Consider the following 25,439-nt stretch of genomic DNA (forward strand, 5'->3'; position numbering starts at 1 on the left):
CCCATCCTGCCTAGTGCCTGTTAAAATCCCCATCCCAAGGTACTGCTTCCCCAGATGGGTCACCCATCCCATGCCTGAGCCAGGCTTTAATATGAGCACCATATTAAACCAGATCCATCTCCTGCATCCACCTCTGACGGTGGCTGCTGCCTTGTCACCTCCCTGTCCTTTGTCACTCACACCTCACATCTACCTTGTGCCTGCAGGTTTCATCCCTAAGGGTTCCATGTCCACCATCATCTGTAGGATCCTGTGGGATCTCCAGCACCAGCAGGCAGGATGGATCACAGGCCCTGCTCCTGGTTGTGGCAAAACGTCATTGGAGCGATGCTGAGATCATTCCCAATGGAACTGCCTTACCTGGCAGGGGGTTTATTTTCCTCCTTTGTTAGTGGCATCACAATTTTGCCAGAAAAGATGCACTGACCCATCCCTGGTTCATCCTGTGTTCCTGACTGATGCTGGTTTTTCCACCCTTGGAAGCACCATTCCTGGTCTGAGATTTGCTGAGCATCAGTACCAAATGCCCATAAACCCTTTTACCCAATCCTTGAAAATACTTCAGTAAAAGGTGACCTGGTTTTATTAATACAGGTTCTCTTGGATCCTGCTAACATTGGCTCTGTGCTCTGTGAGAATGGTTTCTCCTCTTTCTCTCTTTTGGGCTTTAAGAATTCTCATGCCTCTTTTCCTGTTGATTTAAACATCCTATGGCTCCCTCCCACTTTCCCCAGCCCCAAAAAACTGATGAGACACCCAAACCTCTGGGCTTCTTGGCATTCTTTGCCAGGGATTTGGGTCTTTTGTTGTCCTTGTTTGGGGCACAAAGCATCAGAAGAAATTGGCATCTCCTTAGGTGCTCTCCGGAAACCACACTGGATGGTGGCACACTCAAGGAATGGTGGCACCTCTTTGGGCTGGAATACTTACAGCAGACCCTGGCTGGCTGAATGGAGTTGGTGCTGCTCTCTCCCTCTGCAGGACCTGCAGATTTGTGCATGTTCCTGCTCCATCCTCAGCCCTGACAGATGCCAGCTGGGATCCTGAATCCCACCTCCCAATGGCACAGCTTGCTGCACTGTTTCACCTTCCTGGTTTTGGGGTGTCGTGGAGACAGGACTGGGACATCCTCACTGAGCTGAACTGAAATTTCCTCACCGAACAGTGGGGCTGATGCTGAGGCTTTGGGAGCAGAGGTTTTGGATTGTCTGGGGACTAGGGTTGAGATGAGCAGGAATTTCCTCCCTGGTCTGCAGGGTGGGTGCTGACGCTTTAGGTGGGAAGCAGAGAGTTTAGGGGACATGTCACCTCCAGGGCATGAGAACGGCTGGGGACCCAGGCGCTCTTTCCGTCCAGAAGAGTGTTTGGAAAGGAAAAGTGGCAGCATGGGGCACGATGTGGTGGATTTTGAGGTAGGTGTGGATGCCCGGGGTGGTGATGACTCCCGCCCCCTGCCTTTCTGTGCTGGCTCTGGAAGCTAAAAGCGTGGCCTTGGGCGGACCGTGCCGGCCTGAGGTCTCACCAGACACCACTCAGAGCATAAAACACCCCCGAAATATTCCCCCCGCCGTTTCCGAGGAGGCATTACGGCGGCTCCGGCTCCCAAGGCAGGGAACGCTCCGCTCCGGGCTTTGTCTGTCTCCGGCTCCCGATGCTTCAGGCGGGGTATCCACTCCGTGTTTTCCCGCTGCCCGGGGACGCCGCTCCATGTTCCGCCCTCCGCGTTTTGCGCCGCGTCCGCCCCGCCCCGCCCGGCGGACCCGGCGCGGCCTGCGCGGCGCGGCCTCAGCGCGTGGCGGCCCCGGCCGGCCCGGCCCGGCCCCGGCCCCGGCCCGCAGCGCCGGCCCCGGCACGACCCACATGGAGAGCACCTAGGGCGGATACCCCAGCGACCGGGTGAGTGCGCGCCCGGCCGGGCCCGCGCCACGCCGCTCCGCCGGGGGCGGGGGGGGGGGGGGGGGGGGTGGTGTGTGGGGGGGTGGCGGTTGGGGCTCTCCTCGGGGGGGCACCCCCCCCACCTCTTCTGCACGGGCTGGGCCCGGGCCGCCGCCATGAGCCGTGACCGCCGGGACGGGGATATGTGCCCTCCCCGCTTCTTCCTTGTGACCCCCGGGAGGGCGGCTGTGCCCTCCCCCACCCCCCCGCGGCCCCCCCCCCCCCGCGACCCTTACGGACGGGGATCTGGGTACCCCTACCCTGGGACCATTGGGAACGGAGTTTCAGTGCCCTCAGTGCCCCCCCCTCCCCCCGTGACCCCTGAGAATGGGGCTGTGCGCCCCCCCGGACCCATGGGGAGTCTTTGTGCCCCCCACCTCTGCGACCACTGGGGGCGAGGATATGTGCCTCCCCCTCCCTCTTCGCTGGCCGTGGGGATGGAGCTCCGGAGCCTCCCCCTGGCACCACTGGGGACGAGGGTCTGTGTGCCCCTTGCCCCCCCCTCGCCGGAGCACGGGGGCGGTTGCGGGTCCCTCCCGTGGCCGTTGGGAAAGAGCCCCCGCGGGTGTTGTGGCCGTTGGGGGTCGGGCCCCCCGGGCGGTGCGAGGCCCTCCTTTGCCGTCGCGAGGGTCGCGCTCGGAGTCCCGGGGTCCCCACGGCTGGCAGGGGTTGTCCCTCCCCTGCGTGGGGTCACCGCCATGCCAGGTTTTGTGGGGAGGATCGGGGCTGCGGGGGGTGATGCGGACGGGGAGGGGGTTCTCGAGAGGATGGCGGTGTTCCTGGGCGGAGGCGGGGGTCACCCCTCTTGACCCCCGTGCAGGGAGGATTTGGGGGGCACAGGAGCAGAGGGACAACGCGAGCGGAGGTTCCCTGAACCTCGGCTCTTTTGTAGTGCCGGTAAGGGGTTGGTTCTCCGCACAAATCCCGGAAGATTGAATGTTCCCCAACGCGTTTAGCGAGTCCCTGTGAGTTTGGGGCGGGTCAGACCCCGAGAGCAGAGCCCCTCCGGGCATCACCCCCGGGGCCGGGCCCGGTGTCGGCGGCCGTGTGCCGCAGTACGAGCCGCCCTCCTTCGAGTCCTTCGAGCCCCCGTTGGCCAGCGGGGCCCATCTGGCGGTGACCCCGACGGTGACAATGTGGCCGGGTGTCCCGCGAGGGTTGGGGCGGCCGGCGGGGCAAGCGCTCCTGCCGTGCGCTCTCCCGCCCGTTGTGTACACGGGGAAGGTCACAGGTTCAGGTCTGGTCTGCGAGACTTGGCTCCCCTCCATCTCCCAGCAGCCTTCCTTTTGCCTTTCCTTTCCTTTTTCCCCGCTTTCTGGGAAGGCCCTTTCCCTTGGAGGAGGCTTTATACACTCATTTTCCAAAGTGTGCTCTGAAGAGCCCCATGGGCTCTCACCCCCTCCTCCGGAATGTCCAAGGATGCCGGTGTTGGGGCTGGCTTTTGGGCTCCATCGTGTGCAGGCAGTTCCTTGCCTGGACATCCTCAGGAAAACCTATTTCCACGCTTTGTGCGATGACTCCAGCATCAGATTATGCCGCACATTTCTAGCTCTTTGTTGGCAGTGCGCGACCGCACATGCACGGCACTCAGAAAATCCAGGCAGCTGATTTTATTGATTAGCTCTTGACCAAAAATAATTTCTATTTTACTATTGTGAAGCTGTTTCTGTTGCAAAACACATATCCTTGCTTTTTTACACCCTTGTTCATCCAGTGAGGAGGAGAAGGGAATGTGTGCAGCACCGGGAGCGTGGTGTCTCTGTGGTGGAAAAGGATTTAATGTTTCACTGGGACTGGCCTGGCATGGAGGGCAAGGGCTGCCTCTGGTTAGAGCCACTGGAGGAAATTAATTATCAAGCAAGTTGGAATGACCTGTAATTGAGTATGGCCAGAGCGCGGGGAGGGGGTTTTATTCCTTTCTCCAAGCCAGGCACTCCGACTTGGTCTGTGTGTTTGGTGAGTCACCATTAGGCTCAGTAGCCTCAGGGGCCAGTGTGTGTGTGCATGGATGTGTCTCTTAACGTACTTGTTATCTCTCTGCTGAAAGTGGTGTGATTTTTTGAGGGGGATCCATCTGTCTGTCTGGAGCCCTGTGCTGGCTGGTAGCCCCAAATAATCCCTCCCTTGCCTCAGTTGCAAAGTCCCCTCGTGTTTCCTTGCACCTGGCTTGTCTTATGTCGGTGGTGATGACCTCACTTCTGCCTCAAAAGCTCTTTCCCTGTAAATTGAGCTGAAAAGGTGCATTTCTGGGAAGAAAGGGCTCGCAAAGGCGATTGAGGTGCTCTCACATAGTGTTGGATCTACCCAACAGCTTGTGTGTCTCTTTATTTTGAATTAACAAGAAGAACAGACCAGAGTTTGCTCTGTCTGGTTTATTCTCTTGGAGAACAGGGCTGCCTTGAATCAAAAATTGCCTCCGGGTTATATTTACAGTGTATCCTTAACTGTGATTGCATAAATTAAAGAAAACCAGGAGCTGCCTGGTCTTTCTAGCACTTCCATGTGGGCATCATTCCCCTGACAAAGTCAATGTCTGTGTTGTGTCTAGGCCACGACAGGTGGGACACCCACATCTGAAGACCAAAGTCACCTATGGTGCCTGATTTAATTGGCATTTCCAGGGTGTAGGGATCTTTCTCTACATGCTTGTGGTGGGAAGAGTCTCGAGCTCGACCTTGGCTGGGCTGGGAGTGGGGATGCACCTTAGCACTGTCCCACCACGCCCCGCGCAGCACAGCTCTGTCTGGGATTAGGGCCTGTGGGCACTGATGCAATACTAGTCCCAGATGTAATGCAATAAGCCTCTTTGTCCCCTTTATCCAGAGCATTATGTAAATAAGATGGTATTTATGGGCCCAGGTATGTTGTTCCAGGGCTGTGTGACATCCTGCGTGCGCAGCGATGCCCTTTGAGCGTTGGCTTCGTTGCCGGTGTTCCTGGCCAGAGACAGGGACCTGCTGGGGGCAGGTGCTTCTGGGGAATGTGTCACATGCTGGCTCCTTACAGAGAGGAGGTGAGGCTCCAGGTGACCTTGCCAGGAGCTAGTGACAGTATCAGCGTGCTCAGTTGCTTGTAGTGATGAAGACAGCAAGTGGATTGGTGCTGGAGTCTGTGGGGTGATAGCCCACTGAGGTAATGGAGAAGTCCATGGTTATCATAGCAGGCTTCCTGCAAGATATGGACTGCTGGTTCCCCAACTTTGGGGGTGGGAAAGTCACATGTCTGTTCCCGAACCTGTGTTCCATTGCAACTGATGGTGGTTTGTGGAGATATTTTTTGGGAAGCACCAAAGTCTCTGAAGCTCCTGAAGATGGGCCAGGCTGTTTGCAGTTCTTCCGTGATTCCTCTTCTGATGCTTCGTGGGCTCTCTGGGCATGGGGAGAGCTTGTAATTTTCTCTTGGGTCTTGCCTGCTTACTAGGGAAGATCCTACATGTGGCAGTGGGTGGAGGGATGAGGGTGCATTGCATGAGGGTGCTTGACTCCAGGGTTTGGAGTTGGGGTGGGGGTGTGTTGAGGAGCCCATGTGGGTGTGAAGGACCAGTAGATGAGCTGGCTTAGAGCATTCAACTGTCCTGGGAGCTCATTGGTGGCCACGTGTGGCTCCTGAATGAGAGCTTTGGCCACCCTGGCAGCAACCAGTCTGCTTTATGTCCCCATGCTGGTTTGACTTGGATGAGGAAGGGTGTTGCTTTATGTTGGGAAAGGGCAGGAAGAGAGATCCCACTGGGATATGGCTTATTTTGCCATGCAGACACGCTTTCCTGCTATCGAGGTTCGGTGCCTTGAGGTATGACATTGTGTCAGAGGAAGGAGTGAGGTTGAGCTTGAACAATCTTACAGTCTTAGTAAGAAAACAGGGAATGGCTGCCTGACCAGGAAACTTGCTCTGGGATTCCAGTTGCTCTTGTGATTGATTTTTTTCTTTAAAGGAAGCCAATTCCCATCTGCATTTGGGTGAAAAATCAGTTTTTTTTGATGAGTCCAAGAGGTTGTTTTGTTTTCGCTGCAGCTGAGTGTCCTTCACATGCACAAAACCCACTGACGTAGCTGCTGAGCGTCAGCTCAGATGTGGTGTGAGGGGTATGAAAGGATCCAAGTGTAGTTTTTTGTGGATGAACGAGGATAATTTCAGGACAACCTTGATATTTTTTATATTGAATCATTAAATGTCCAACTTCTACAATTGCCATGTTCATGGTGTAAGAAAAGGAAAGATGATGATGTTGCTTTATGCTCCTCTTTCCCCAAGCACAGAAAGGTTTTGTGGCATTGGATTTTTCCTCTAAGCAGTTCTTGGGCCACTCATTCTTCCAGTGGCTGGAATGGTGAGACCTCTATAGAGCACCATCATGTGTGATGGGACTGCGGTGATTTAATGATAAAAAAATTGATTTTAATGGATTTGCTGAGCCCATATGTGCTTTGGATTGGTAGAGCATTGTTGGTTCAAGTGGGTCCAAAGGTTTGACTTGGAGTTTTCCTGGTGCTTCTCCAAGTGGATGAAGGGTGGATCAGGAGGAGTGTGCTGTGTGGCTTTAAAGGAGTGAAAAGGAGGCGTGTAATGACTTCACTGACAATAAACACTATGAATCCAATAGGAGAGGAAGAATCTTACTCATCTCTGGGAGAATTACTTCTCCTTTCCCAAAGGTTTAGTAGCCTTGTTGAAATTTCTTCTTGTCCTGAGGATTTCTTGTTTATCTTTGAGGGGGTTTCACATCTCATCTCTACCTTCCCTCTGCATCCATTGCCACAAGTAATTCCAAGTGCACTAGGACTCCCCAAATAAGCCCAGCCTGCTTTGATGCATGGTTTCCATTGGGTTTTATTGTATTCCTCTGCACTGGCTAATTCACAAAATTCGGCAATTTGCAATGGGTCATTAGCACGAATTAGCAACTTTCTGATGGATATCAGAGCTGTGCAAATGTGCCGTATTAATCTGAGAGATACACCTATTTATTATCTCTCCCAGGGAAAAAAAAAGGGATTTCTCTGGCATGGTACTTGCTCTGCTTGCATTTGTCCCTGTCTGCATCTGCCTTCCCTCCTCCTTTACTTCACAGTCTGGTTGTTTTTTTCCCAAAGTGTTCCCAGGCTGATGATGTGACAGGAAGAGGGATTACAGCCGCACACACTGGCCTTGCTACAAAGGGAGCCTCAGCTTTGGGAGCCAAGGTGCCCTAATTGGTTATCGAATGAAGGGAATTAAAGGCATTAATAGGTGAAGTGGCAGCTCCTTCGGTTTTGGAGCAGTGGAGAGATGTTCATTATCTTCTGGAGGCTGGGAAACAGCCGAGACTGGCTGCATGCTCTGCTCCTAAAGGAAGGATAAAGAAAATAAAGCCCAGAAGCTCTCCCTTCCCTGGGAGCAAGGAAACCAGTGGCTGTCTGTCATCTCTGACCAATGCTGTGCCCTTCTCCTGTTGAAGCAGGGCTGTGGCTGTGAGACACTGCTCAGCTGGGATCCCTCCACTGCTCTTCTTTTGGATGGAGAAGATGGAAAGGAGATGTTGCCTTTGGTGCAGAGTGGCAGTGCAGCCAATGGTTTGCTGTTTCTGCTGTGCCTCTGTGGAGGGTGATCCTTGTTGGATACCTGCATCTCTGTGACCATGAGAACCCAGTTTGGGACTGGGCCAGCAATGGGCGTGGGGAGCAGCAGGGTGACCAGGAGTAAGGTGGGGAGCCATGCTGCCCTGGAGCCCTGTAAGGAAGGGGAGCAAATGGCTGGTTCAGCCCTGCTCCCACATCACCCTGAGCTCGGGATGCTGCCAGCACCTGGGTGTCTTCCTGCATCCCTGCTGACAGCGTTGAGTGAGCAGGGGAAAAGGACAAGCTCCCTTTTCTGGCACTTATTCCAGTGGTTATTTATGCCCACTGGTTGTCTTCGGTCTTTGCCAGGTCTTCTTTCCTCCCATCTCCGTGACTGATGCTTCGAGGATCTTTCCTGGTCACATCCGTCTTGCTGCTTCCTCTCACTTCTGGCAATCTTCCAGCCTGCATGGAGTGCTGAAGTTTGGGAACCTCATGGGTTATTTTTATGTGCCCTCTACCCCCTTCTAGGCTGTGCAAAAAGGCAGGCCACCAGTTCAGATACCTTTAAGCCTCTCATAAATCAGTTCACTTCTGTGTTGGGGTTAGCAAGGATGTAACAGCACTAGTTTTAAATCCACCCGGCTCTTCCACTTTCCCAGTAGAAACCAGCTCTGTTCAAGGGGCAGTCATTCCCGAGGTTTATCACTATGGGAAGCATTGCAGTGCCAAGCAGATTGGCTCAGATGTCTCATTTTGAGTGTTTAATGTTATTTTTGGCACCAGCCAGCAGCGACACGGCTGGCTGGGCTCAACAAGAATGGCCTTTGTGGTGGTAGAGGAACACCGGGACCGTGTGTGCTGCTGCCGGAATGCACTGGCTTGTCTTGGGGTACACTCACCCGAAGGGTTTCTGTGTTAATGCTGGCTGGTTATTGCTCATGGTGTTGCTTTACTTTTGCTGCTGTGTAGCTGCCAGTGGTCTGTGTGTCAGCCTTCAACAGCCAAACCCTGTGGCGCCGCTGCTCTGCTCCTCTGGCACTGCCAGTGCCTGCCGGGCACCTGCTGGGTGCCAGTGATGCCATGACACCCACAGGGTGGCACATGAGGATCGTGGGGCAAGCAGAGGATGCAGATTTTGGGTGAAGATGGGGCTGTGTTTCTGATTCTTGTTAAACCAATGTGTGCAGGTCTGGGCATGGCAGTTACACAGGGGTGTTTTCCTGCATGCAGACACAAGAGTGAGGGCTGTCCAACCCAGTCCTTGTTGGGCAGCCCTCATTCATGGTAGATCTGAGAGCTGAGGTTGCACGAAGGAAGCTGCTCTGTCCTTTTACCTACTGAATACTTTTTCTCCCATACTTGTGGATTTTTCAGTTCCTCTTTCTTTATACAGCAGAAAGTTTAGACACTGGGCACCAGTTTGTGTTTGTGGATTTGGGATCTCTTGGAAAAATCTTGGCCATATTCAGCTGCCTGAGATTTTAGAGTCTGCAAGGTCATGCTTGCTGGAAGACGTCTATGCTGGCATTTTTGGATGAACAGGCTGTGATCCAGAGCCTGAGCCTTGCTACTCCATGCTCATCTCCATGGCAAAGGCTTGGGAGGGGGATGTGGCTCACTCAGGAAGGACCCTGCTGTCAGAGCTGTAACAAAGCACTGGCATGATGACTCTTGCCTGCTCATGCTGTGCTTGATGCTCCTCCAGTCCATGCCACTGTGTTATCCTAGCACCATGCCTTTCCTGCAAACCTGGCCCATGCCTGGCAGGAGGTCAGTCAGCTCTGTGCAGGGGGGCTGTGTGTGCAAGAACGTTGCTGGACTTAAGGGCACCTACGGTGAGGAGCCATATGGAGAAGTCAAGGGGCAACAGATAAAAATTGTACTGAGAGAGTTTTCATCTCAGCATAAGAAAGAAACTTTTTATAGCCTCTCCTGGGAGCAGTCCCCTCCAGGGCACAGTAAGGGTCCATGCTGGTGGAGGTTTTCAAGATGTGACTGGACAGGATGGTGGGTAATCTCACCTGATCTCCTTTTTTCTCAAAAGGTTGGAGCAGTTGACGTTTCAAGGCCCTTCCAACGTGTTGTGCTCTATGGTTCTATGACCTGAGTCATGTAGACACATATGTTCAAGCTTGTGTGTAACAATGGCCCTTGCTAGGCTTCCCAGAGGAGAAGTGACTCCAGCAGTGCAATTTGGAACAGAGTGAGCAGATGATCTGAGATGGTGCTGTTTGCCAGCCATCCTTCACAGGAACGGAATGGTTTGGTGTAGGTATCAATGTGCTTCCTGCTCGACCTGAGAACCGTGTGCTGAGGACCATGGAATGGTTCTCTTGCTGATAATTTTCTTGAAGTATGAAACTCTTGGACTTCCTTGTGAGTTGGTGGAAGAAATGTGAGCTGTGTTTTATTCAGAAGTACATACAGAAGTGATACCTTGAAAAAAATGCACGAGTTGGGAGACATCAAAATCAAATAATTGTAAATCTAACCTGCAGAGTCTCACAGCATGAACAGACAAAAAATTTGGACTTTGGTGATGACACTTGCAAAACTGATGGGAGGATTAAAGAGGTACTTGTTCCAGTTTTCCCCCTTTCGATGATATAAAGGAAAGCCTGAAACTCTTGGTTCTCTTTGTGTTCCCCCTTTTTGTGTGCCTCATGTATCACTGTGTATAGCCTGTTGGGAGTTGAGGGAAGTGAGGGGTTCTCAAGAGGGTGTCTTTGCTAGTCAGACATGTTCAAGAACCCTGGGTTTTTCCGCCCTACATTGAGTTGATTCTCACTGTATTGAGATTATAGAAGTGTCAATAAGAAGCAAATGCTAGGTTTTAGCTATTCTGGTATTTTCTTCAAACACCCTGGCACTGTGTGTCTATCTTTTGTATTGACAGCTTTGTTGGACTTTGACATGTGCTGCAGTTTTGTGGAGTTTTGCTAGAAAAGTCATGTTTTAAGGTTATGAGTGAATGGGAGTGGGTGTGAGGTTGAATTTTGATCACAGGAACATCTTTTGCCTGATGATTAATATAAAAGTTGAGGCCTGAGTGTGCATTTGGGAGCAGGTAGGTTTTGTGGCTGATAAGCCTCTGGAGTTTTGCTTCAGGTAGGGTGATTGCCTGGCTGCCCTGCACCAAAGTGGTCTCTGCTCACCCCTCCACTTTTCTCCATCTCCAGCCTCTTCCGGTGACCTTGTATGTCCTGCTTTTGTCATGCCTGTACTGAAGTATTTCAAGCTTTTCTTAAGAATGCCAAGAAGTGACTCATCTCTCTTGTGCTGCCCTGTCTCAGGTTCATCTCCAGTGTCAAGGCTCAGCCTTCTGAAACTTGGGAGTCCTGGCCTAAGTTTGTCGTGTCTCTCTCAGCGCTCTGGCTGCAGTGCATGCTGGAAGATGTAGTCTTAGTGGGGTGCACCTCCATATTAAAAAAAGAAGGGTGGCTCCATTTTATTCAAATTGGGTTCAGCCTTCTCCCTCCTGGCAGCTTGCTGACACTGTCCCGCTCAGCCCTGAGAGCCACTGAAGTTCTGCGGGTGCCTTGTGTGAGTGCAGAGGCGGGAGCACAACTCCTCCATTCAAAATCTTGCTTAATTCCACATTGAACAGCCTGTTTTGAAGCTCTGCGCCTTGGCGTGTTTTGCAACAGCTCGGACTCCCGCAGGGCGCAGGCGGTGAAGGGATCCTGCCCCCGTTGGGTGGCAGTTCTGGAGGGTGTCATGGCAAATCTCCTTTGTCTGCTACAGCCTGACTGATGTCTGGGGGAGAGTGAACCCTCCTCCCCTGCGTGATTTCTTGAGCTGAAAGCAACAAGTGAGTGAGGAAGCTCCTTTGTGCAGATTTCTCCGTCTCCTCTTGTTCGTGCCAGCTGGCTCGAGTTCAACATTTCTCTTTTTTTCTCTCTCCCTTTTTTTCTCTCCTCTCTCCCCCAGCTCTAGAGAGAGGGGGCGGGGGGAAAAGGAACATCTTAAAAAGAAATCTGCAGAAAAGACATGGGAGTTACTTAACAAAAATCCAACCCAAACAAGCCCAGCTGGGAGATTACAGGCGCGGTGGTAGGAGCTGAGTGGGGAGTGAGTGCAGCAGCGAGGGGAAGGCAGTGTGTCGCCCCCCCCCCCCCCCCAACCGCCCTGAGTTTCTTTAGTCGTAAAAGGAAACAAAAAGGGATCTCATGCAGAGGCAGTGGATGGGGAGAGCAGCCGACTGGCTGCCAGCAGCTGGAGGAAGGGCCTCGGCAGTGCAGCCCCTGGTGCTGCTGCCTCAGCTGGGGGTTTGGCAAGCTGGGGGGGCAGCATCCCTTCTATGCCACTGCCTTCGGCTCTTTAGGGCTCTGCTCTCCTGGGTCACTGCTGGCCAGAGCAGCCATCTCACCAAACCTTCTGCTCCCTGCCTTGTGCCCGCTTCAGGAAATGCTGCATCCTGCAGATTTTTCTCCCCCCTTCCCTGTCCTCTTTGCCGCTCCTTCTTGTGGGCATTCCTGAAAGTTAATCAGGGTGAAAATTGCAGTCAGTCATGTCTGGAAGCCACCAGAGGCTAATCCTGGAGCGCTGCAGGCTGGAGCACATGGCTATGAGACAGTCTCCCTATGTGTGGGCTGGCTGCTGCCAGGAGAAGAGCTTTCTCCTACATCTTGTCGCCCTTGGGCGGTCAGTCCTTCCCAGCTTTGGTCTCCTGGCCTCCAGCAACCAGCAGAGAAAGCCGGAGTGGTGCGGGTTCGGCAGGTTCTGAGCATCCTGCGCTGGTTTTAGCACATGGAGCCGGGGGCTGGCGCAGTTTCCTTGCTGCCTTTTGGAAGTAGAGCTGTTCTGGTGGAAGAGCTGTCTCTAGGTGTGTGTGCAGCCCTGAAAGTGAACTTTCAGGTTTGTGTCTGAATAGGGTTTGGCTCTGTCCCAGCCCGTAGATGTGGATTATAGAGGTCTCAGCACCTAATGGAGCTGAATTATTCATGTCTGGTGCTGTGTGTGTGCAGCATTCCCAAGCAGAAAGCTGTCTCCTTGTAGGATCTGCGCTCCAGGACTGCTCTTAAAACGCTTTGTTGGCAGGTCTCCAGGCCAACAAGTGAGCACATGCTTTTCATGTTGTGCGGGGATCAATCCTGCGATGGCAGGAGGTAAGGGGAAGGACACGTTTACAGCTGAATCAATCTCGCTCTGTTTTCTGAGAGGCTGTGATTTGTGGCAGCGTTACTCCCCCGGCAGGAGAGTGGGAAGGATCTGGATACCACCCGGTGCTTCTCCAGCTTGGGCAAAGGAGGCAGTAGGAAAGGCACCTCTTTCTCTGGGGTGCGGTAGCCAGGGGCTCCTGTGCATCCGAAATAATGATGGTGTGTCAGGTTGGGGTCCCTGCGGGTCTGGCTTGGGAGAGGGACTCCAGATGCTCCTCTGGCTGCAGAGTCTGAGCCTCCAGCCTCCAATAGTGGAGTAGAGAAATGGGGAACTGGGATGGGAGTTTTGGGGAGGGAAAAAGCTGTAGAAAATGCTTTAGAACCACATGCAATAGAGCATATTCAGGAGACTTCCCCCCCAGATCACATTCCAGGGTCCCAGCCTCCAGCTCTGTTCTGGAAAGGGCTGATCCCTGCCCCAGTCCCTCTTCCTGTGGTGGCATGTCTTGAGTTCTTTGCTTCACTCTCATCACAACGTGCCTTTACCCTGCTCTTGCCAATCCAGCATGTTCCTGTCCGTCCTGTTTGTGGTTCCCTTCTGTCTGCCTTAGCAGAGCCTGGGCTCCCTCGGCACCTCCTCTGCAGGGTGAAGGTTTTTGCTCCTCTTGTTTTCTAACCCTTTGATTGTTCCTGGCTCTCCAATTGCCAGGGACCCAGCGGACTTCTGGGTTCCTTCTTCCTTTTGTTGTGGTAGGAATTGGCAAAAGCTGCTGCTGTTTGCAGAGTTTCAGACCCAAGTCCCGTTCATCTGCTGTCCTTATTCCACATGTATAAATAATACTTATGGAGATGTGTGTGCGTGTGTATGTGCACGTTTGGAGCAGCAAGGTGAATTCCGTGGTGGGAGTGGAGAGCTGGCCAAGCTGGCATTGTGCAGGTGTTGCATGGAGCAGGTGATGCTACACATGTTGCAGTACAACCCTGCGGATTGTCTGTTGTTTTCCTGTCACTGCAAGGTCAGATCCTTGTCTGCTTTTCCCTCTGACCTGAGCTCACCATGGCTCTTTGTCTGCTCCAGCTTTGGGTCGCTAACTCTTGGATTTGGAGACTGAATTTCATCCTCTGCTTTCTTCTCCTGTGGGTTTTTCCTGCTCATCAGTGGTCATCAGTTGAGGCCAGTGGTTCACTGATTCATTGGGATTGTTCCTGGATTCCATGCCTCAGTTTAGGGCTGGGAAGGGACTGGTATCAGCCAAAAATCTGGTTCATCCAGCTCGTTACTGGCTTTGCCCACCTGCACAAAGGAAATTGCCTTGGATCCATGGCACGAAGAGTGTCATGCAGGGGTGAGGTGGTCGCTGCCAATTGCTGGCCCCATTGGTGATTTGGAGAAAGCTCTGGAGAGACAGGTTGATGAGATTGGACACACCAGCTTGGAACTGGGGAGCAGGTGCTGGATTAGGAGGAGGAGGAGGCGGCCTAGAAACACGCAGGTCAGCTTTGGGAAGCCGTTAGCGACCCCGGTGCACAAAGTGATCTCCTGATTCGGCACTTTCCCTGCCGCTGAAATGAGAGGTCAGTGCTTTTCATTTCCAGCTTGCACGCAAGCCCCCCAGCTCCTGGGGTTAAAAATCTCCGTAATGACCTGTCAGAGAGCGGATTATTAGCTGTACAGAGTTGAGGATGCTGTGGGGAGCAGATGGAAAATGGTCTGGCTGCGGCAGCCTGGCTGATGAAAGAATCCCTGGCATTTTTACAGTGTTTGCGTCTCTGGAAACGCACCATGAAGCTGCTTTCCAGGCTCCTGCCTGCTGGGGTTTGAAGAAATTTGTGTGTGTGTGGTGTGGGGTTTTTTTGGTTTTTTTTTTTTTTTTTTGACTTCTTATTTCTCTTTAAGTCACCTGTTTTTGAAGTGTCACTTGTAAATTGTACCAGGAGCAGGCAGGCCTGGAGCTTGGCGGGGAAGGGGAGGACAGTGCTGCCGGGGAGAAGCCTCATCCAAATGGGTGGTCAAGGATTTCTTAAGGATTCTGGAGAGCAGGTGGCCTTGCTGGGCGGTGCTGGGAAGAAGCTGTTACATGTGTTAATTATGTCTCGACTCGGGTGCTGTGTCAGGTTGTGTGTGGGTGTCTTTTTTGTTTCTCTCCCTGGGGGCGAGGCTGGGAAGCAGGGAGTAGATATTTTGGGCTCACCGGGGTCAGCTGTGGCGTGGGCAGGTAGGGCCTGAGCCCCCCTCTTCCCATTTTTCCCATTTAAGACTGGCTACTTATACAATTGCATCTCTGTTTCCCATTGGAAGTTTATCATGGCCAGAGGTGATGATGGTGGTAAACGCTCCAAATCTGGGTACTGTGTTCTCTGCCCAGAGGTGTGGGATGGGGACCCTTATGCTTCCCACTGCAATTTGGCCTTTGGTGATTGCTCTGACACGTCCCAAGTGTCACAGACACTCTGAATGCCTGGGATTTATTTCCCACCAAGGCACTTGACTTCCCTGGTGAGCAGCTCTTGTCCCTCGCAGCGAGGCTGGTGTGGAGAGGAGCCCTCCCTCTGGGTGGCATTGGCAGGAGAGGAATCAATCCTCCCTCCCAGGGGCAGCGCTCGATAATTCAGAGGGAAATGGTGAGCGGGGAAATGTGTGAGTAATGTCTTGTTGGAGCCGAGAGCCGTGACCTGCCAGGGCTGGTATTGATCGAGGACCGGTGCCAGATGGCCGCTGCTGTGGGGGCGGCTGTGGAGCAGCCCCAGCCCAGGGGGAGGCAGAAGGATGCAGCAAGGGGGATTTGGGAGGTTGGGGGTTTCACTCTGCCCAGATCTCTCCTGTCTGCAGGTGTGCCTGTCCATGGCTCTTCATGTGTAACCCTGTTCTCTTTGCTCTCTCCCTTCCAGCAGCGATGCCGTCACCTGGGCAGACCCGGACCACTGGAAGCCCCCCAAGGACGTAGGTGACCCCCAGGGCATAGAGGCAGGGAAGAGCCTTGAATCGTGAGGGGCCGTTAACTCTAAGATGTCCTTGAGCAGCGGAGCTTCCGGAGGGAAAGGAATTGATGCGAACCCAGTTGAGACGTATGACAGTGGGGATGAGTGGGACATTGGTGTAGGGAATCTCATCATTGACCTGGACGCTGATTTGGAGAAGGATCAGCAGAAATTGGAAATGTCGGGCTCCAAGGAAGTGGGGCTCCCGGCACCCAACGCAGTGGCAACACTACCGGATAACATCAAGTTTGTGAGCCCAGTGCCAGGCCCGCAAGGCAAGGAGGGCAAATCAAAGTCGAAAAGGAGCAAGACTGGTAAGGACAGTGGGAAGCCGACCCCAGGGTCCTCCCTGTTCACTCCCAGTGAGGGAGCTGGTGGCAAGAAGGAGGTTCAAGGACGCTCTGGGGATGGTGCGAACTCGGGTGGTTTGGTGCCCGCTGTCACCCCGAAGAGCTCGGAGAAGTCAGTCAAGGCGTCTCGCAGTGTGGCTGGCTCCAAGAAGGAGAAGGAGGGCGGCTCATCGAAAAGCAAGAAGGAAAGGAGTGAGGGTGCGGGGAGTGCAGCAGAGAAGGAGCCCAGCGTGCTGCAGCCCCTGGCCCTGGCAGTGAGGGTGGGACAGTATGACGGGGGCCAGGGGACAGAGCCTGCTGCTGCTGAGCAGCTTGGGAGTATAGCTATTGACACGGGAGCTGCGCTCAATCCCTTGGGAGTAAAGTCGGAGCTGGAGGATGGAGAAAGTGAGTGCCGGCAGCTGAAAAAGGTGAAGTCAGAAAAGGTAAGAAAGGTGTTGGGGCATGGGTGCCATTGCTGCTGCTCACGTGGCATTGCTGTGACATGGTGTTGTGGGTGACAAAGGGGTGGGACTGTGTGTCTTGTACTGCTGGGGCCAGCACTGACATGTGGCTGGTGCCTCCTGGTTTTGGCATGAGTGTGGTTTGGCCATGTGATGTGCTCTTGTCTGGACACAGCAGTGGAATGACAATGGTCAAGCTTGGCTTCTGGTAACCATGTGTGAGCAAATCACCTGCAGACTGTGTTCTCTGTGCCATCCTGTTGAGATTTGGTTTTCCTCAGTGCTTTGGTTGTGTGGAATAGGTCCAGGCCTCTCTGGCCTCTGTCACGCTGAAGTCAAGGTGATGTCCTCGTGCTTTGTCTGCTACATGTCCCAAGGGGACACAAAGAGTGTGTGCTGTGCTCTGTGTCATGCTGGCTTCACCTTGTGTGTCAAGGTTTCCTGCAGCTCCCAAAGGAATGTATTTCTCTCCAGTTGCATCATGTGCAGAGAAGGATCCCTTAACACGTTAGTGGATGTGGGATCTGCATGGGCATGTGGGTGAGCACAAGGAGCAGGGCTGACAGGAGTCACCGCCTCGTTCCCAGGTCTGTCAGTGGTACATGGGCTCTGTCCCACTTGTGTTTTGGCTTGGGAAAAGCATGAGAAGGACAGAAGCTTGGGAATTGGTTTGGGAAATACCTCAACATGCTTGGCTGTTGTGTTCCCTCATAGCCATCTGTGCTGGCTGCTGTGACAGCCAGCACTGGAGCTGGCTGGACCTTGGGTCATACCCTGCACGGCTTTGCTGTGTTCTTACAATTAAAGATTTATTTCTGTCACTGATACTGCTGCAGAAACTCTTTGCAGTTGGAGATACCAATGTGATGTGTGGTGTTGGTGGACAAGAAGCTCCACACACCCCAGTCATGTGTGCTGGCACCTGGAAACCCCTCAGTGTCCTGGGCTCGTTCCCCCTGTGTGGGCAGCACGGGAGACGGGGGGGAATTTGGCCTCTCTGCCCTGCTCAGGTGAGATTGCACCTGCAGGGCTGCCTTCAGCTGTGGCATCCCAGCATGAGAAGAACGTGGAACCGCTGGAGTGAGTCCACAGGAGGCCACAGAGATGCTCTGAGGGCTGGAGCCCCTCTGCTCTGGAGCCAGACTGGGAGAGCTGAGGGTGTTCACCTGGAGAAGAGAAGGCTCCAGTGAGACCTCAGAGCCCCTGCCAGGGCCTAAATGGTCTCCAGGAGAGCTGGAGAGGGACTTTGATCAAGGAGTGCCAGGATATGGGGCAGTGGCTTCCCACTTGCAGAAGACAGGGCTAGTTGGGATATTGGGAAGAAACACTTTCCTGTGAGGGTGGTGAGGCCCTGGCACAGGTTTCTCTTGAGAAGCTGTTGTTGCCCCATCCCTGGAAGTGTTGAAAACCAGGTTGGACAGGGCTTGAAGGAGCCTGGTCTAATGGTAGGTGTCCCTACCCATGGCAGGAGGTGGAAAAGATGGGCAGTAAGGTAGCTTCTAACCCAAATGATTCTGTCTTCTCCATGCTGACAGACGGTGAGGATGGTGCTGCCATCTTACTTGTCCTGATCCAAGCATAACCCCCTTTCTGAAAGCTCAGGCTGGAGGGCTGATCCCTGTTTTGAGAAGGGATTTGATGTCTGGATCTGCAGGAACATGTGTCACTTAGGAGGAAACATTGTCTGTGTTTTATCAGCCTCCTGGAGGCAGCTTCCTTTGGGTCGGGAAAGCCGTGGGCGAGGAGAAGAAAGGTGTCTGCATGGTACAGGGTGGGAAAGCAATTTTGTGTCTTGAGGAAGAGACTGAGACTGGGTGGATGCCTGGGGCAGGGTGGAGGACCAATGGGATGCAGTGGGTGATGTGGCCTTGGGCTCATCCTGTCTCCTGAAAGCTTCAGCGATGTCCCAAAAGCTGCATGTGGAGTCCAAAGGACAAGCCAAGAGCAGAGGTATGTGCTGGCTGTGTGAGGATGGGCAGCTCCTCCGGGCAGAGCATCGAGAGGATTAAGGTGGCAGGTTCATTCTGGCCTGGGGAGAAACCCTGCTTGGCAAGCGAGAAACTTGCTCAGACTGAAACAGGAACAGCCACAGTGTGACTCAGCCCAACCTTTGGTCTCCGTCAGCTTGTCCTTTGCTTAACCCTGTACTGCTCCCACTTCCGTTTTGGGCAGGGAAGCTGGTCTCCATCTGCTGATGAAGAAAGGGAGACTGTCTGTCCCTCCACTGCTGAAGCCTGGGGTTGGTGACCTCCCTGGAGGTCAGACAAAAGAGATGTGTGCTGAGCCAGTAGCTGCCAGCCAGGAGGCTCTGTTGTATCTCCACAGTTGGAATAATGAGCATTTGGCAGGGAATGTTTTTCCTTGATGAGGTGCTTCAATGCCGCAGCCAGCTCTTGCCCCAACCAGCTCACCCCACTTGCCTCTACTTCTGCTTTTGTGTTCTTCCAGTATCTTGCTGTAGGGTTTGGCAGCCGTGTTGGGTGTAGGAAGGATCTTTGGGTTTTGCCAGACAGTTTCCCACATCAGTCAGTGCTCCATGGCTCTGTCCATAGCCGAGTTCACCCTTGCTCCCGTGTCTGACACAGCAGTGATGGAGCTGGTAAACATGGCCCTTGGGCTCCATTGGATGTCTTTTGCCAGTGTGACCCCATGTTTCTGATTGCTGCTTTCTGGGGTGAAGCCTCAGGAGCTGAATATCCCAAATATCCTTTTTCTTGGTGTGAATCATGGCTGTCCTGGCTTATTATGTGCTCTCCTCAAACCTGAAGCCATCGGTGTGTTGGGGCACAGGTGATAACTTCTCCAGGGATGGGGCTGATCTTGATGAAACCCACTGGTAATAAACCTGCTGAGACTTTCCAGGGTCTCTGGGATGGGATGGGCTGAACCCCTTGAGAAGGTTTGCCTTTGGCTGTGGTCTGTGCCTGGGTAGGTCCTTGGAGCTCCAAAAAATATTTAGAGGGGCAGCAGTGGGAGCTTAAAATACTTGCAGCAGGGAGAGAAAAGAGCTTGTGCTTGTGGACTCATGAGCATGGTGACCAGTGGCTGGGTCAGTCCCTGGGTCACTGGGGATGGCTGGAGCTGAGCTGAGGTTTAGTTTGCTTTGCTTTGCTTTGCTTTGCAGGGACACTGGTGCTGGGAGGGAATGGCAGCTCTCGGTGAGCAGCCGAGCTCAGCAAAATGGCCGTGCACGGAGGAGCAGCGCTGATTTTGCCCCACCAGCTGCTGTGGCATGGCCGAGCTGGCCTGGGGGCTGGTGGCTGAGCTGGCCCCTTCCTCAGCAGCCCTGCACCCACCACACTGCCCACACCGGGCCCCTGCACCCGCTCCCGGCACTCTGGGGCGTGCTGGCCCAGCTGGGGGATGTTGAGCATTAAACAAAAGAGCCTCCCAGCTCTTGGCTGCCGCTCCGGCTTTGTTTTGATTGAGAGGTTGTACAGCAGGAGGAGGGAGGGTTTTTTTTTTTTTTCCCCTTTTCTTCTGACGAGCATCCAGATGTGATGCTGCTGCAGACAAGGGAAAGGCAAACAGAAGCCGCTGGAGACTCGGCTCTTCTGAAAAGCCTCTCTGGGTCACGTGTGCTGCGGTTTTGGGCAGCCAGGAGGGTGGATTCATCCGTGTCCCTGAGTGGGAGAGGGGGTGGAAACCACTGGTGCATTTTTTTTTCTCCTGAATTTCTCCCTAGGCACAGTGTAGTGATGTCCTGTGCGTGCTCAGAGCAGACATCCCTGCTGTGGGTGACCTGATAGAGAGGGGCTGTTGTAAGATGGGGGACACTGCAGTGTGTGCACACAAAAACTGGTGTGAAAATGCCCTTGCCATTTTGTAGGAGGACAGTGTGGCAACAGAGGGAGTGCTTGGGGTCAGGTGACAATGGAGAGAGTGGGGTGGTGACACCACACCAGTGGCAGCTGCCAAAAAAGAAATACACCCCAAAAATACATCTGTGCACTGTCCCTGCTGCTGGCTTATCCAGCAGTTTGCAGGATGGCTTTGGTATCACCTTTGTGGATCTTCTTGCCCTAATCCAGGTTTGCAGACTTGCATGGTGCCTCCAGTGCTGGTCCTACAGCCTCAGTGGGACCCCCAGGTGCCAGGTGTCCTGCACCATTAATCCTTTACCTGGAGTGAAAGCATGGTTGCCTTTTTTTAGCCATTTTTCCACTGCTGGGGGAAGAGATGAAGCTTGGTTGTGCATGCATCGACAAGGATTGGGGTGAGGGATTCCTGTGTGTCCCCAGATCGAAGAGGTGAGATCTCCCAGTCCCTCTGCTAGGTCAAAGTCCAACAGGAGATGGCCACAGACACTCTTAGGAATGTTTCTTGATGTGGGGGAGAACCAGGAGGAGATTTTGGAGGTGGTCCCAGCCTTCTGCTTTGAAGACATGCTTGGGATTTTGACTCCTGTGAGGTTCCTTGTCTTAAGGCCAGAGTTTGGATGGACGAACTCCCAGTGGAGCTGTTTTGGTGAAAACAGTTGTTGCTTTTTCAGCCCCTCCAAAGCTGGCTTTGCAGCTAGTATTCACCCTGTTCTTTGTTTTCCCCAGGGATTTTTAGGGCATGTGGGAAGCCCAGTGCTTGAGTAGGGACCTGTTCATGCCCAAAACTGTGGGGAGAAGTTGTTTCCCAGCCCTTGCTCTGCAGGGCTCGTTTCTTTCCAGGCCATGGCAGCCAGCATGACATGGACAGCTCAGGGAGGTGGCAGGGACGTGCAGGCAGCTACCGGCTCTTGCCTGATCCTCTCGCCGTGGTTCTTTTTCTCCAGCCGTGCTGGAATTGGCTGCCTCCAGAGCTGCTGACAGAGCTGTGTTGGGAGTCCTTGGGAATGACACCACTCGTTTCCTTATTGTCCCCGGCTCCGCAGCCCAGAGCCTTCTGCTCTAGGAACAAGGCAAGAAGGGGGCATGCAGCCAACATGTGTCAAGAGCTACAAAGGAGGAAATTGGCCTCGTTCACTTCAAACCATGGGGTTACTGCTGGAGTTTTGGCTCCTGCTGAGAGGTTATTTATATGTGGGCTTTCTTTTATAACCACTGGATGTAGCAGGCTGGGAGTTCCAGCTGATCCCACCTCTGAAGGCTTTGCAAAGGGAAAATTGCGTCTTTCCCTGGTTGCTTTCCCAGATGGCCGTGTTAGGAAGGACTAAAAGCCTGAGTTAGCTTTGATGCCCGACCCATCAGCATTGCTGTATCGCAGTGAATTGGCTGTCATGCCAAAACACGGCTCAATCTCCACCAGAATGGACAGCAGGACATGTGGCTCCCTGTCAAGGACGTGATGGTAGGAAATGGAGCAGCGCTGGGAAAGAAGAGAAAAAACCTCTCCGCTCCTGAAGAGTGAGAGTGGAATGACACCGTGGTAACGAAGGGGCTGATGGAAGGGAGACAGAGGTGGAGCAGCCCCTTCTCAGCTTCCTTGGTGCAAGTGACCTGCAAATCTGCTCCCCCAGTGCTTTCATGAGAGATTTTGATGGGAAGGCCGGCGGGTGATTGATCCTGCTGACTCATGGACCTCATTCCTCCCTTGAGAGCAACAGCAACTGCTGGAGATGGGTCAGATTTTGAGGCTAACGGGCTCTGGTAGACTCTGTGGTGTTTTTTTGCTTTGCTTCCAGGCTGGCGGTAGCTGCTCATTAGCCTAATGACCCCAGTTACCCAGCACCATTTATCTGCCGAGGGAGATTTCTTTAAAGGAAGATTTGCGCCTCTGGAGCGCTGTGCAACCCCGGAGGCTTCAAAACCCAGCGAGCTGCTCCCACAGCCCTGCCGGGGAGCTGATGCAGGGGGAGTGTGCCAGGAATAACCCACTAATGAGCAAAGCTGCTTCTCCACCCGGCAGCCAGGGAGACCACAGGAAAGGGCAGCAGAGCACACGCTGCCTGCATTTTCCCTCCTATGCTTTTAGAGGCTGCTTGGTTAGGGATTCACTGCCTTTTCCCTGTTTGCTGCAGGCACAACATCTTCTGTGCCACTGCTTTCACAGTGCTGCATTGCTCTGCTGCTGCTCTCGAGGATGCTTTGGGCTGGAGCTGTGAAATCCATTTTCCCTGTGAATCCTTGTGTGGATGCAACCCTGGAGATGTGTTGGGCAAGAGGGCACTTAAATCCCCAGAGCTGAAGCTGGGCAGGAGAAAAGGCAGTGGTGATTGCTGTGGGCTTTCTGGGGTGGTTTTGTGACATTCCTACCTCGTGGTGATCAGTGCCTGGAGCTTGAGTGCTCATTGGGTGCAGGAGGAGCCACCCCAGGGCTCAGAGCTGTTGAGCAGCAGCTGGGAGAGCAACCCAGGGCTGGGAAGCAACTGCCAGGCTCCGGAATGATTTAAAGCCACCAGCAGCCTGACGATATGTTGTATTCGGTGACAACATCTGCTTGAGATATTCCTGTCCCTGTTACTCATTCCTGCCCACGGACCAGCTCAGGGAACGGATCTGATGTAAATAAATGTGCTCGGGGTTTTCTGGGGTGAGCTCAGGTTGTGGGCTGGAATGGATGGGTGAGCTGGGATGGATGGGGCATGGGCAGTGGTGATGGCACTGGGGCTGGAGATGGGGCATGACAGTGATGGTTGCACCTGGGGCTGGATATAGGGGCTTTGCTGGAGCCATGCTGTGGTGTAAAGGTTTTAGGGGCTCACTGGCCTCTCACAGGGCTCACAGTAGCTTTGGTGAGCTCTGCTCAACCCAGGAAAGCACATGATGCCTGTGCTCCCCATCCCTCTTCCTCCTGTGCCCCCAGCCTTGCCAGCTGAACGGTGCCAGCTCCATCCCAGTGTTCTGTGGGCAGGATAAATCCCTTTGCAGGAAGATGCTACCATGGAGCTTTTGTACTGTGTGGTGATGGCATGTACTCACATCTGCTGACTTTCCCCCCGTCCTTGACACTGAAGGGGCTTTAAAACTTGGTATCTAGATTTACTTTAAAGTACTGTCTGGCCCTCGTTCACTTGGGATGTCTTGGAATGTGTTGTGGTGAATAGTGCAGAGAGCATGCCTGCTCTGCAGGCCTGAGCTGGAATTCTGGTTAGGATGTGGATGTGGAGGTCACCATGTTTTGGTGAGGAGATGGGATGTGATAAAGCTCAAAAGAGGATTTTGTCTGGTGCTGAGGGAGTAAGAGAAGCCTCTGGGCTGCCCTCCCTTAATGCAAATGCTGGAGCCTGTGTGTCTCAGTTTCTCCTGTCTTCTGCATGGATTGGCTGCTCCTGTTAGGCTTGAGCATGGGGTTTGCTGGGGGAGCATGAGGGTGCTCTGGGTCGAGAAGGCACCATTTCAGCTACAAATCCTGTGGTTGTTGTACCACAGGTCGTGATTTTGGTTTTTTCCCAAGGCAGAAAGTAATTTCTTTCTGGGAAGCTCGCTCTCTCCCCCACTTAGCCCCAAAAATGCAGTGTTGTGGTATTTTCTCCAGGTACAATGCAAACAAATGTTGTTCCCAGACTCTCCCACTCCTCTCTCCACTCTTTGGGGTGCAGGTACACTGCCTCCCACACTGGGAATGGCCCTCTCATCTGGTTAACAGATGGTGGAGGCGTGTTCTGGAGTCAGCTGCTGCCATGTGGCTGGTGGTCACCATCCTCGGATCAGCCCTCAGAAAAAGGACCCTGGAGCTGGGTCTTGGTCCTGTGTTCAAGCTGGACCAGAGGAGGGAGAGCTGCAGCCACCTGGTGGGTTGTCTGTGGCTGGTGGCAAGTGGAGTCTTGGGGTCTGTTGTCTGAAAGGGAAGGCCATCCCAAAAATCACTGGTACCGCTGCAGCTGGGATGCTTCATCATCGTTGCGGTGCAGAGGGAAGGCTGTGATGTCCCTATGGTCCCACACCAGACGTGGTGCACACTGAGAGCCATGGCTGCTGTGACTAGCAAGTATTTCCAGCTGGTGCTGTCCTGCCAGCTTGGGATCCTGACCAAGCCCCAGGTCTGCACTTCTGTGTCCCTCTGACCCACCGTGGTGTAAAGAATGGATGCTCCTTTGCAAGGAGAAGGGAACAAAGAAAGGGTTCAGTGAAAGGGTTGTGAGGCATTGGAACAGGCTGCCCAGGGAAGTGGTGGAATCACCATCCCTGGAAGTGTTCAAAAAGTGTGTGGATGTGGCACTTGGGGTTTGATGGTGAACATGATGGCACTGGGTTAATAACTGGACTTGAGGTCCAGCCATTGGAGGTCTTCTTCAGATTTAATCTATGAAAGCTGGAGCTAAGTTCTGGGGATCAAATGGCTAAGAGAGGCTTGGAGGAACAGAGGAGCACTGGGTCTGAGCTCTGTGTGCTCAGAGGCCAGCAGAAATTGCTTTGCAAGGCTAAAAGGGGAGGATGGCTGGGCTCCAGGCAGCTCTTGGAGGTGGTGACAGGGTCATCAAGCAGAGCTGTCCTGTGCTGGCAAAGCGTCTCCTGCCCGGGTGGGACCAGTGGACCTATGGGGGCTTTGTACACAGAGAGGTTTCAGGGTTTCCAGGGCTGTTTGCTCTTCTGTGGCTTGGAGGGGAGAAAGGTGGCTGTGTCTATGTATCATGGACCTGGTTTGCTGACAGGAAGGTTTCTTTCTTTGCTCAGCATTAACACTTGAAGGTGCAGGAGCTCTTTGGGCATTAGTGTTTTATGGTTTCACAGGCTGGCTATTACTGCTTTTCTTTGTGGGTAGAGTGAGGGAGCTAGAGGGGCTGAGTGGTGAATGGCCCTTTGAAGGAAACCAGTCTTTTGGTCAAACCCCTATGGCCATGGGAAGAGCTGCCTGGACCTGGGGGAAGAGTCAAAGCCCCTTGGTAGTGAGGAGAGCAGGTGGTTTAGCTCTCAGGCTGGGTCTGGATCTTGCATACAAAAAGCCAAGGTTGCATGTGAAACCACACCCAAACATGACCAAATATGCAATGGCATATTTGCCTGTGCTCCCCCCTGCTGCTTCCTCTGAACCAAGAAAACAGGAGCTGTTAGTGTTCCCTGTGATGGATCCCTCAGCAGTAGCTTGGACCAGTGTGTGTCCTGTCCATGTGGTCTCTCAGTGGAGTCAGTGTATTCCTGTTCCCCCAGGGACCATGAGGAGGTTCATGGCATTAAAAAATGGAAGTGTTGGGATTTTCAGGCTGTGAACTCATCAGTAATG

The 25,439-nt window shown here is 53.4% G+C and overlaps 2 protein-coding genes across 4 annotated transcripts in view; both read left to right on the plus strand.

Moving 5' to 3' along the window:
- TRIP4 (thyroid hormone receptor interactor 4) overlaps positions 1–15,591 on the plus strand; it is a 46,672-nt gene extending 31,081 nt beyond the window's left edge. The window contains exon 14 of the transcript XR_009488086.1: positions 15,464–15,591. The gene's annotated coding sequence lies outside the window, so the exon portion shown is untranslated. The remainder of the gene's footprint in view (positions 1–15,463) is intronic.
- Positions 15,582–25,439, plus strand: part of ZNF609 (zinc finger protein 609) — a 45,000-nt gene continuing 35,142 nt past the window's right edge. For all 3 annotated transcript variants that reach the window (XM_059858043.1, XM_059858044.1, XM_059858042.1), the window contains exon 1: positions 15,582–16,328. In XM_059858043.1, coding sequence (XP_059714026.1) covers positions 15,582–16,328 — 747 coding nt within the window. The remainder of the gene's footprint in view (positions 16,329–25,439) is intronic.

Source organism: Haemorhous mexicanus, chromosome 13, assembly GCF_027477595.1.
Source record: "Haemorhous mexicanus isolate bHaeMex1 chromosome 13, bHaeMex1.pri, whole genome shotgun sequence".
Taxonomy (NCBI): Eukaryota; Metazoa; Chordata; class Aves; order Passeriformes; family Fringillidae; genus Haemorhous; species Haemorhous mexicanus.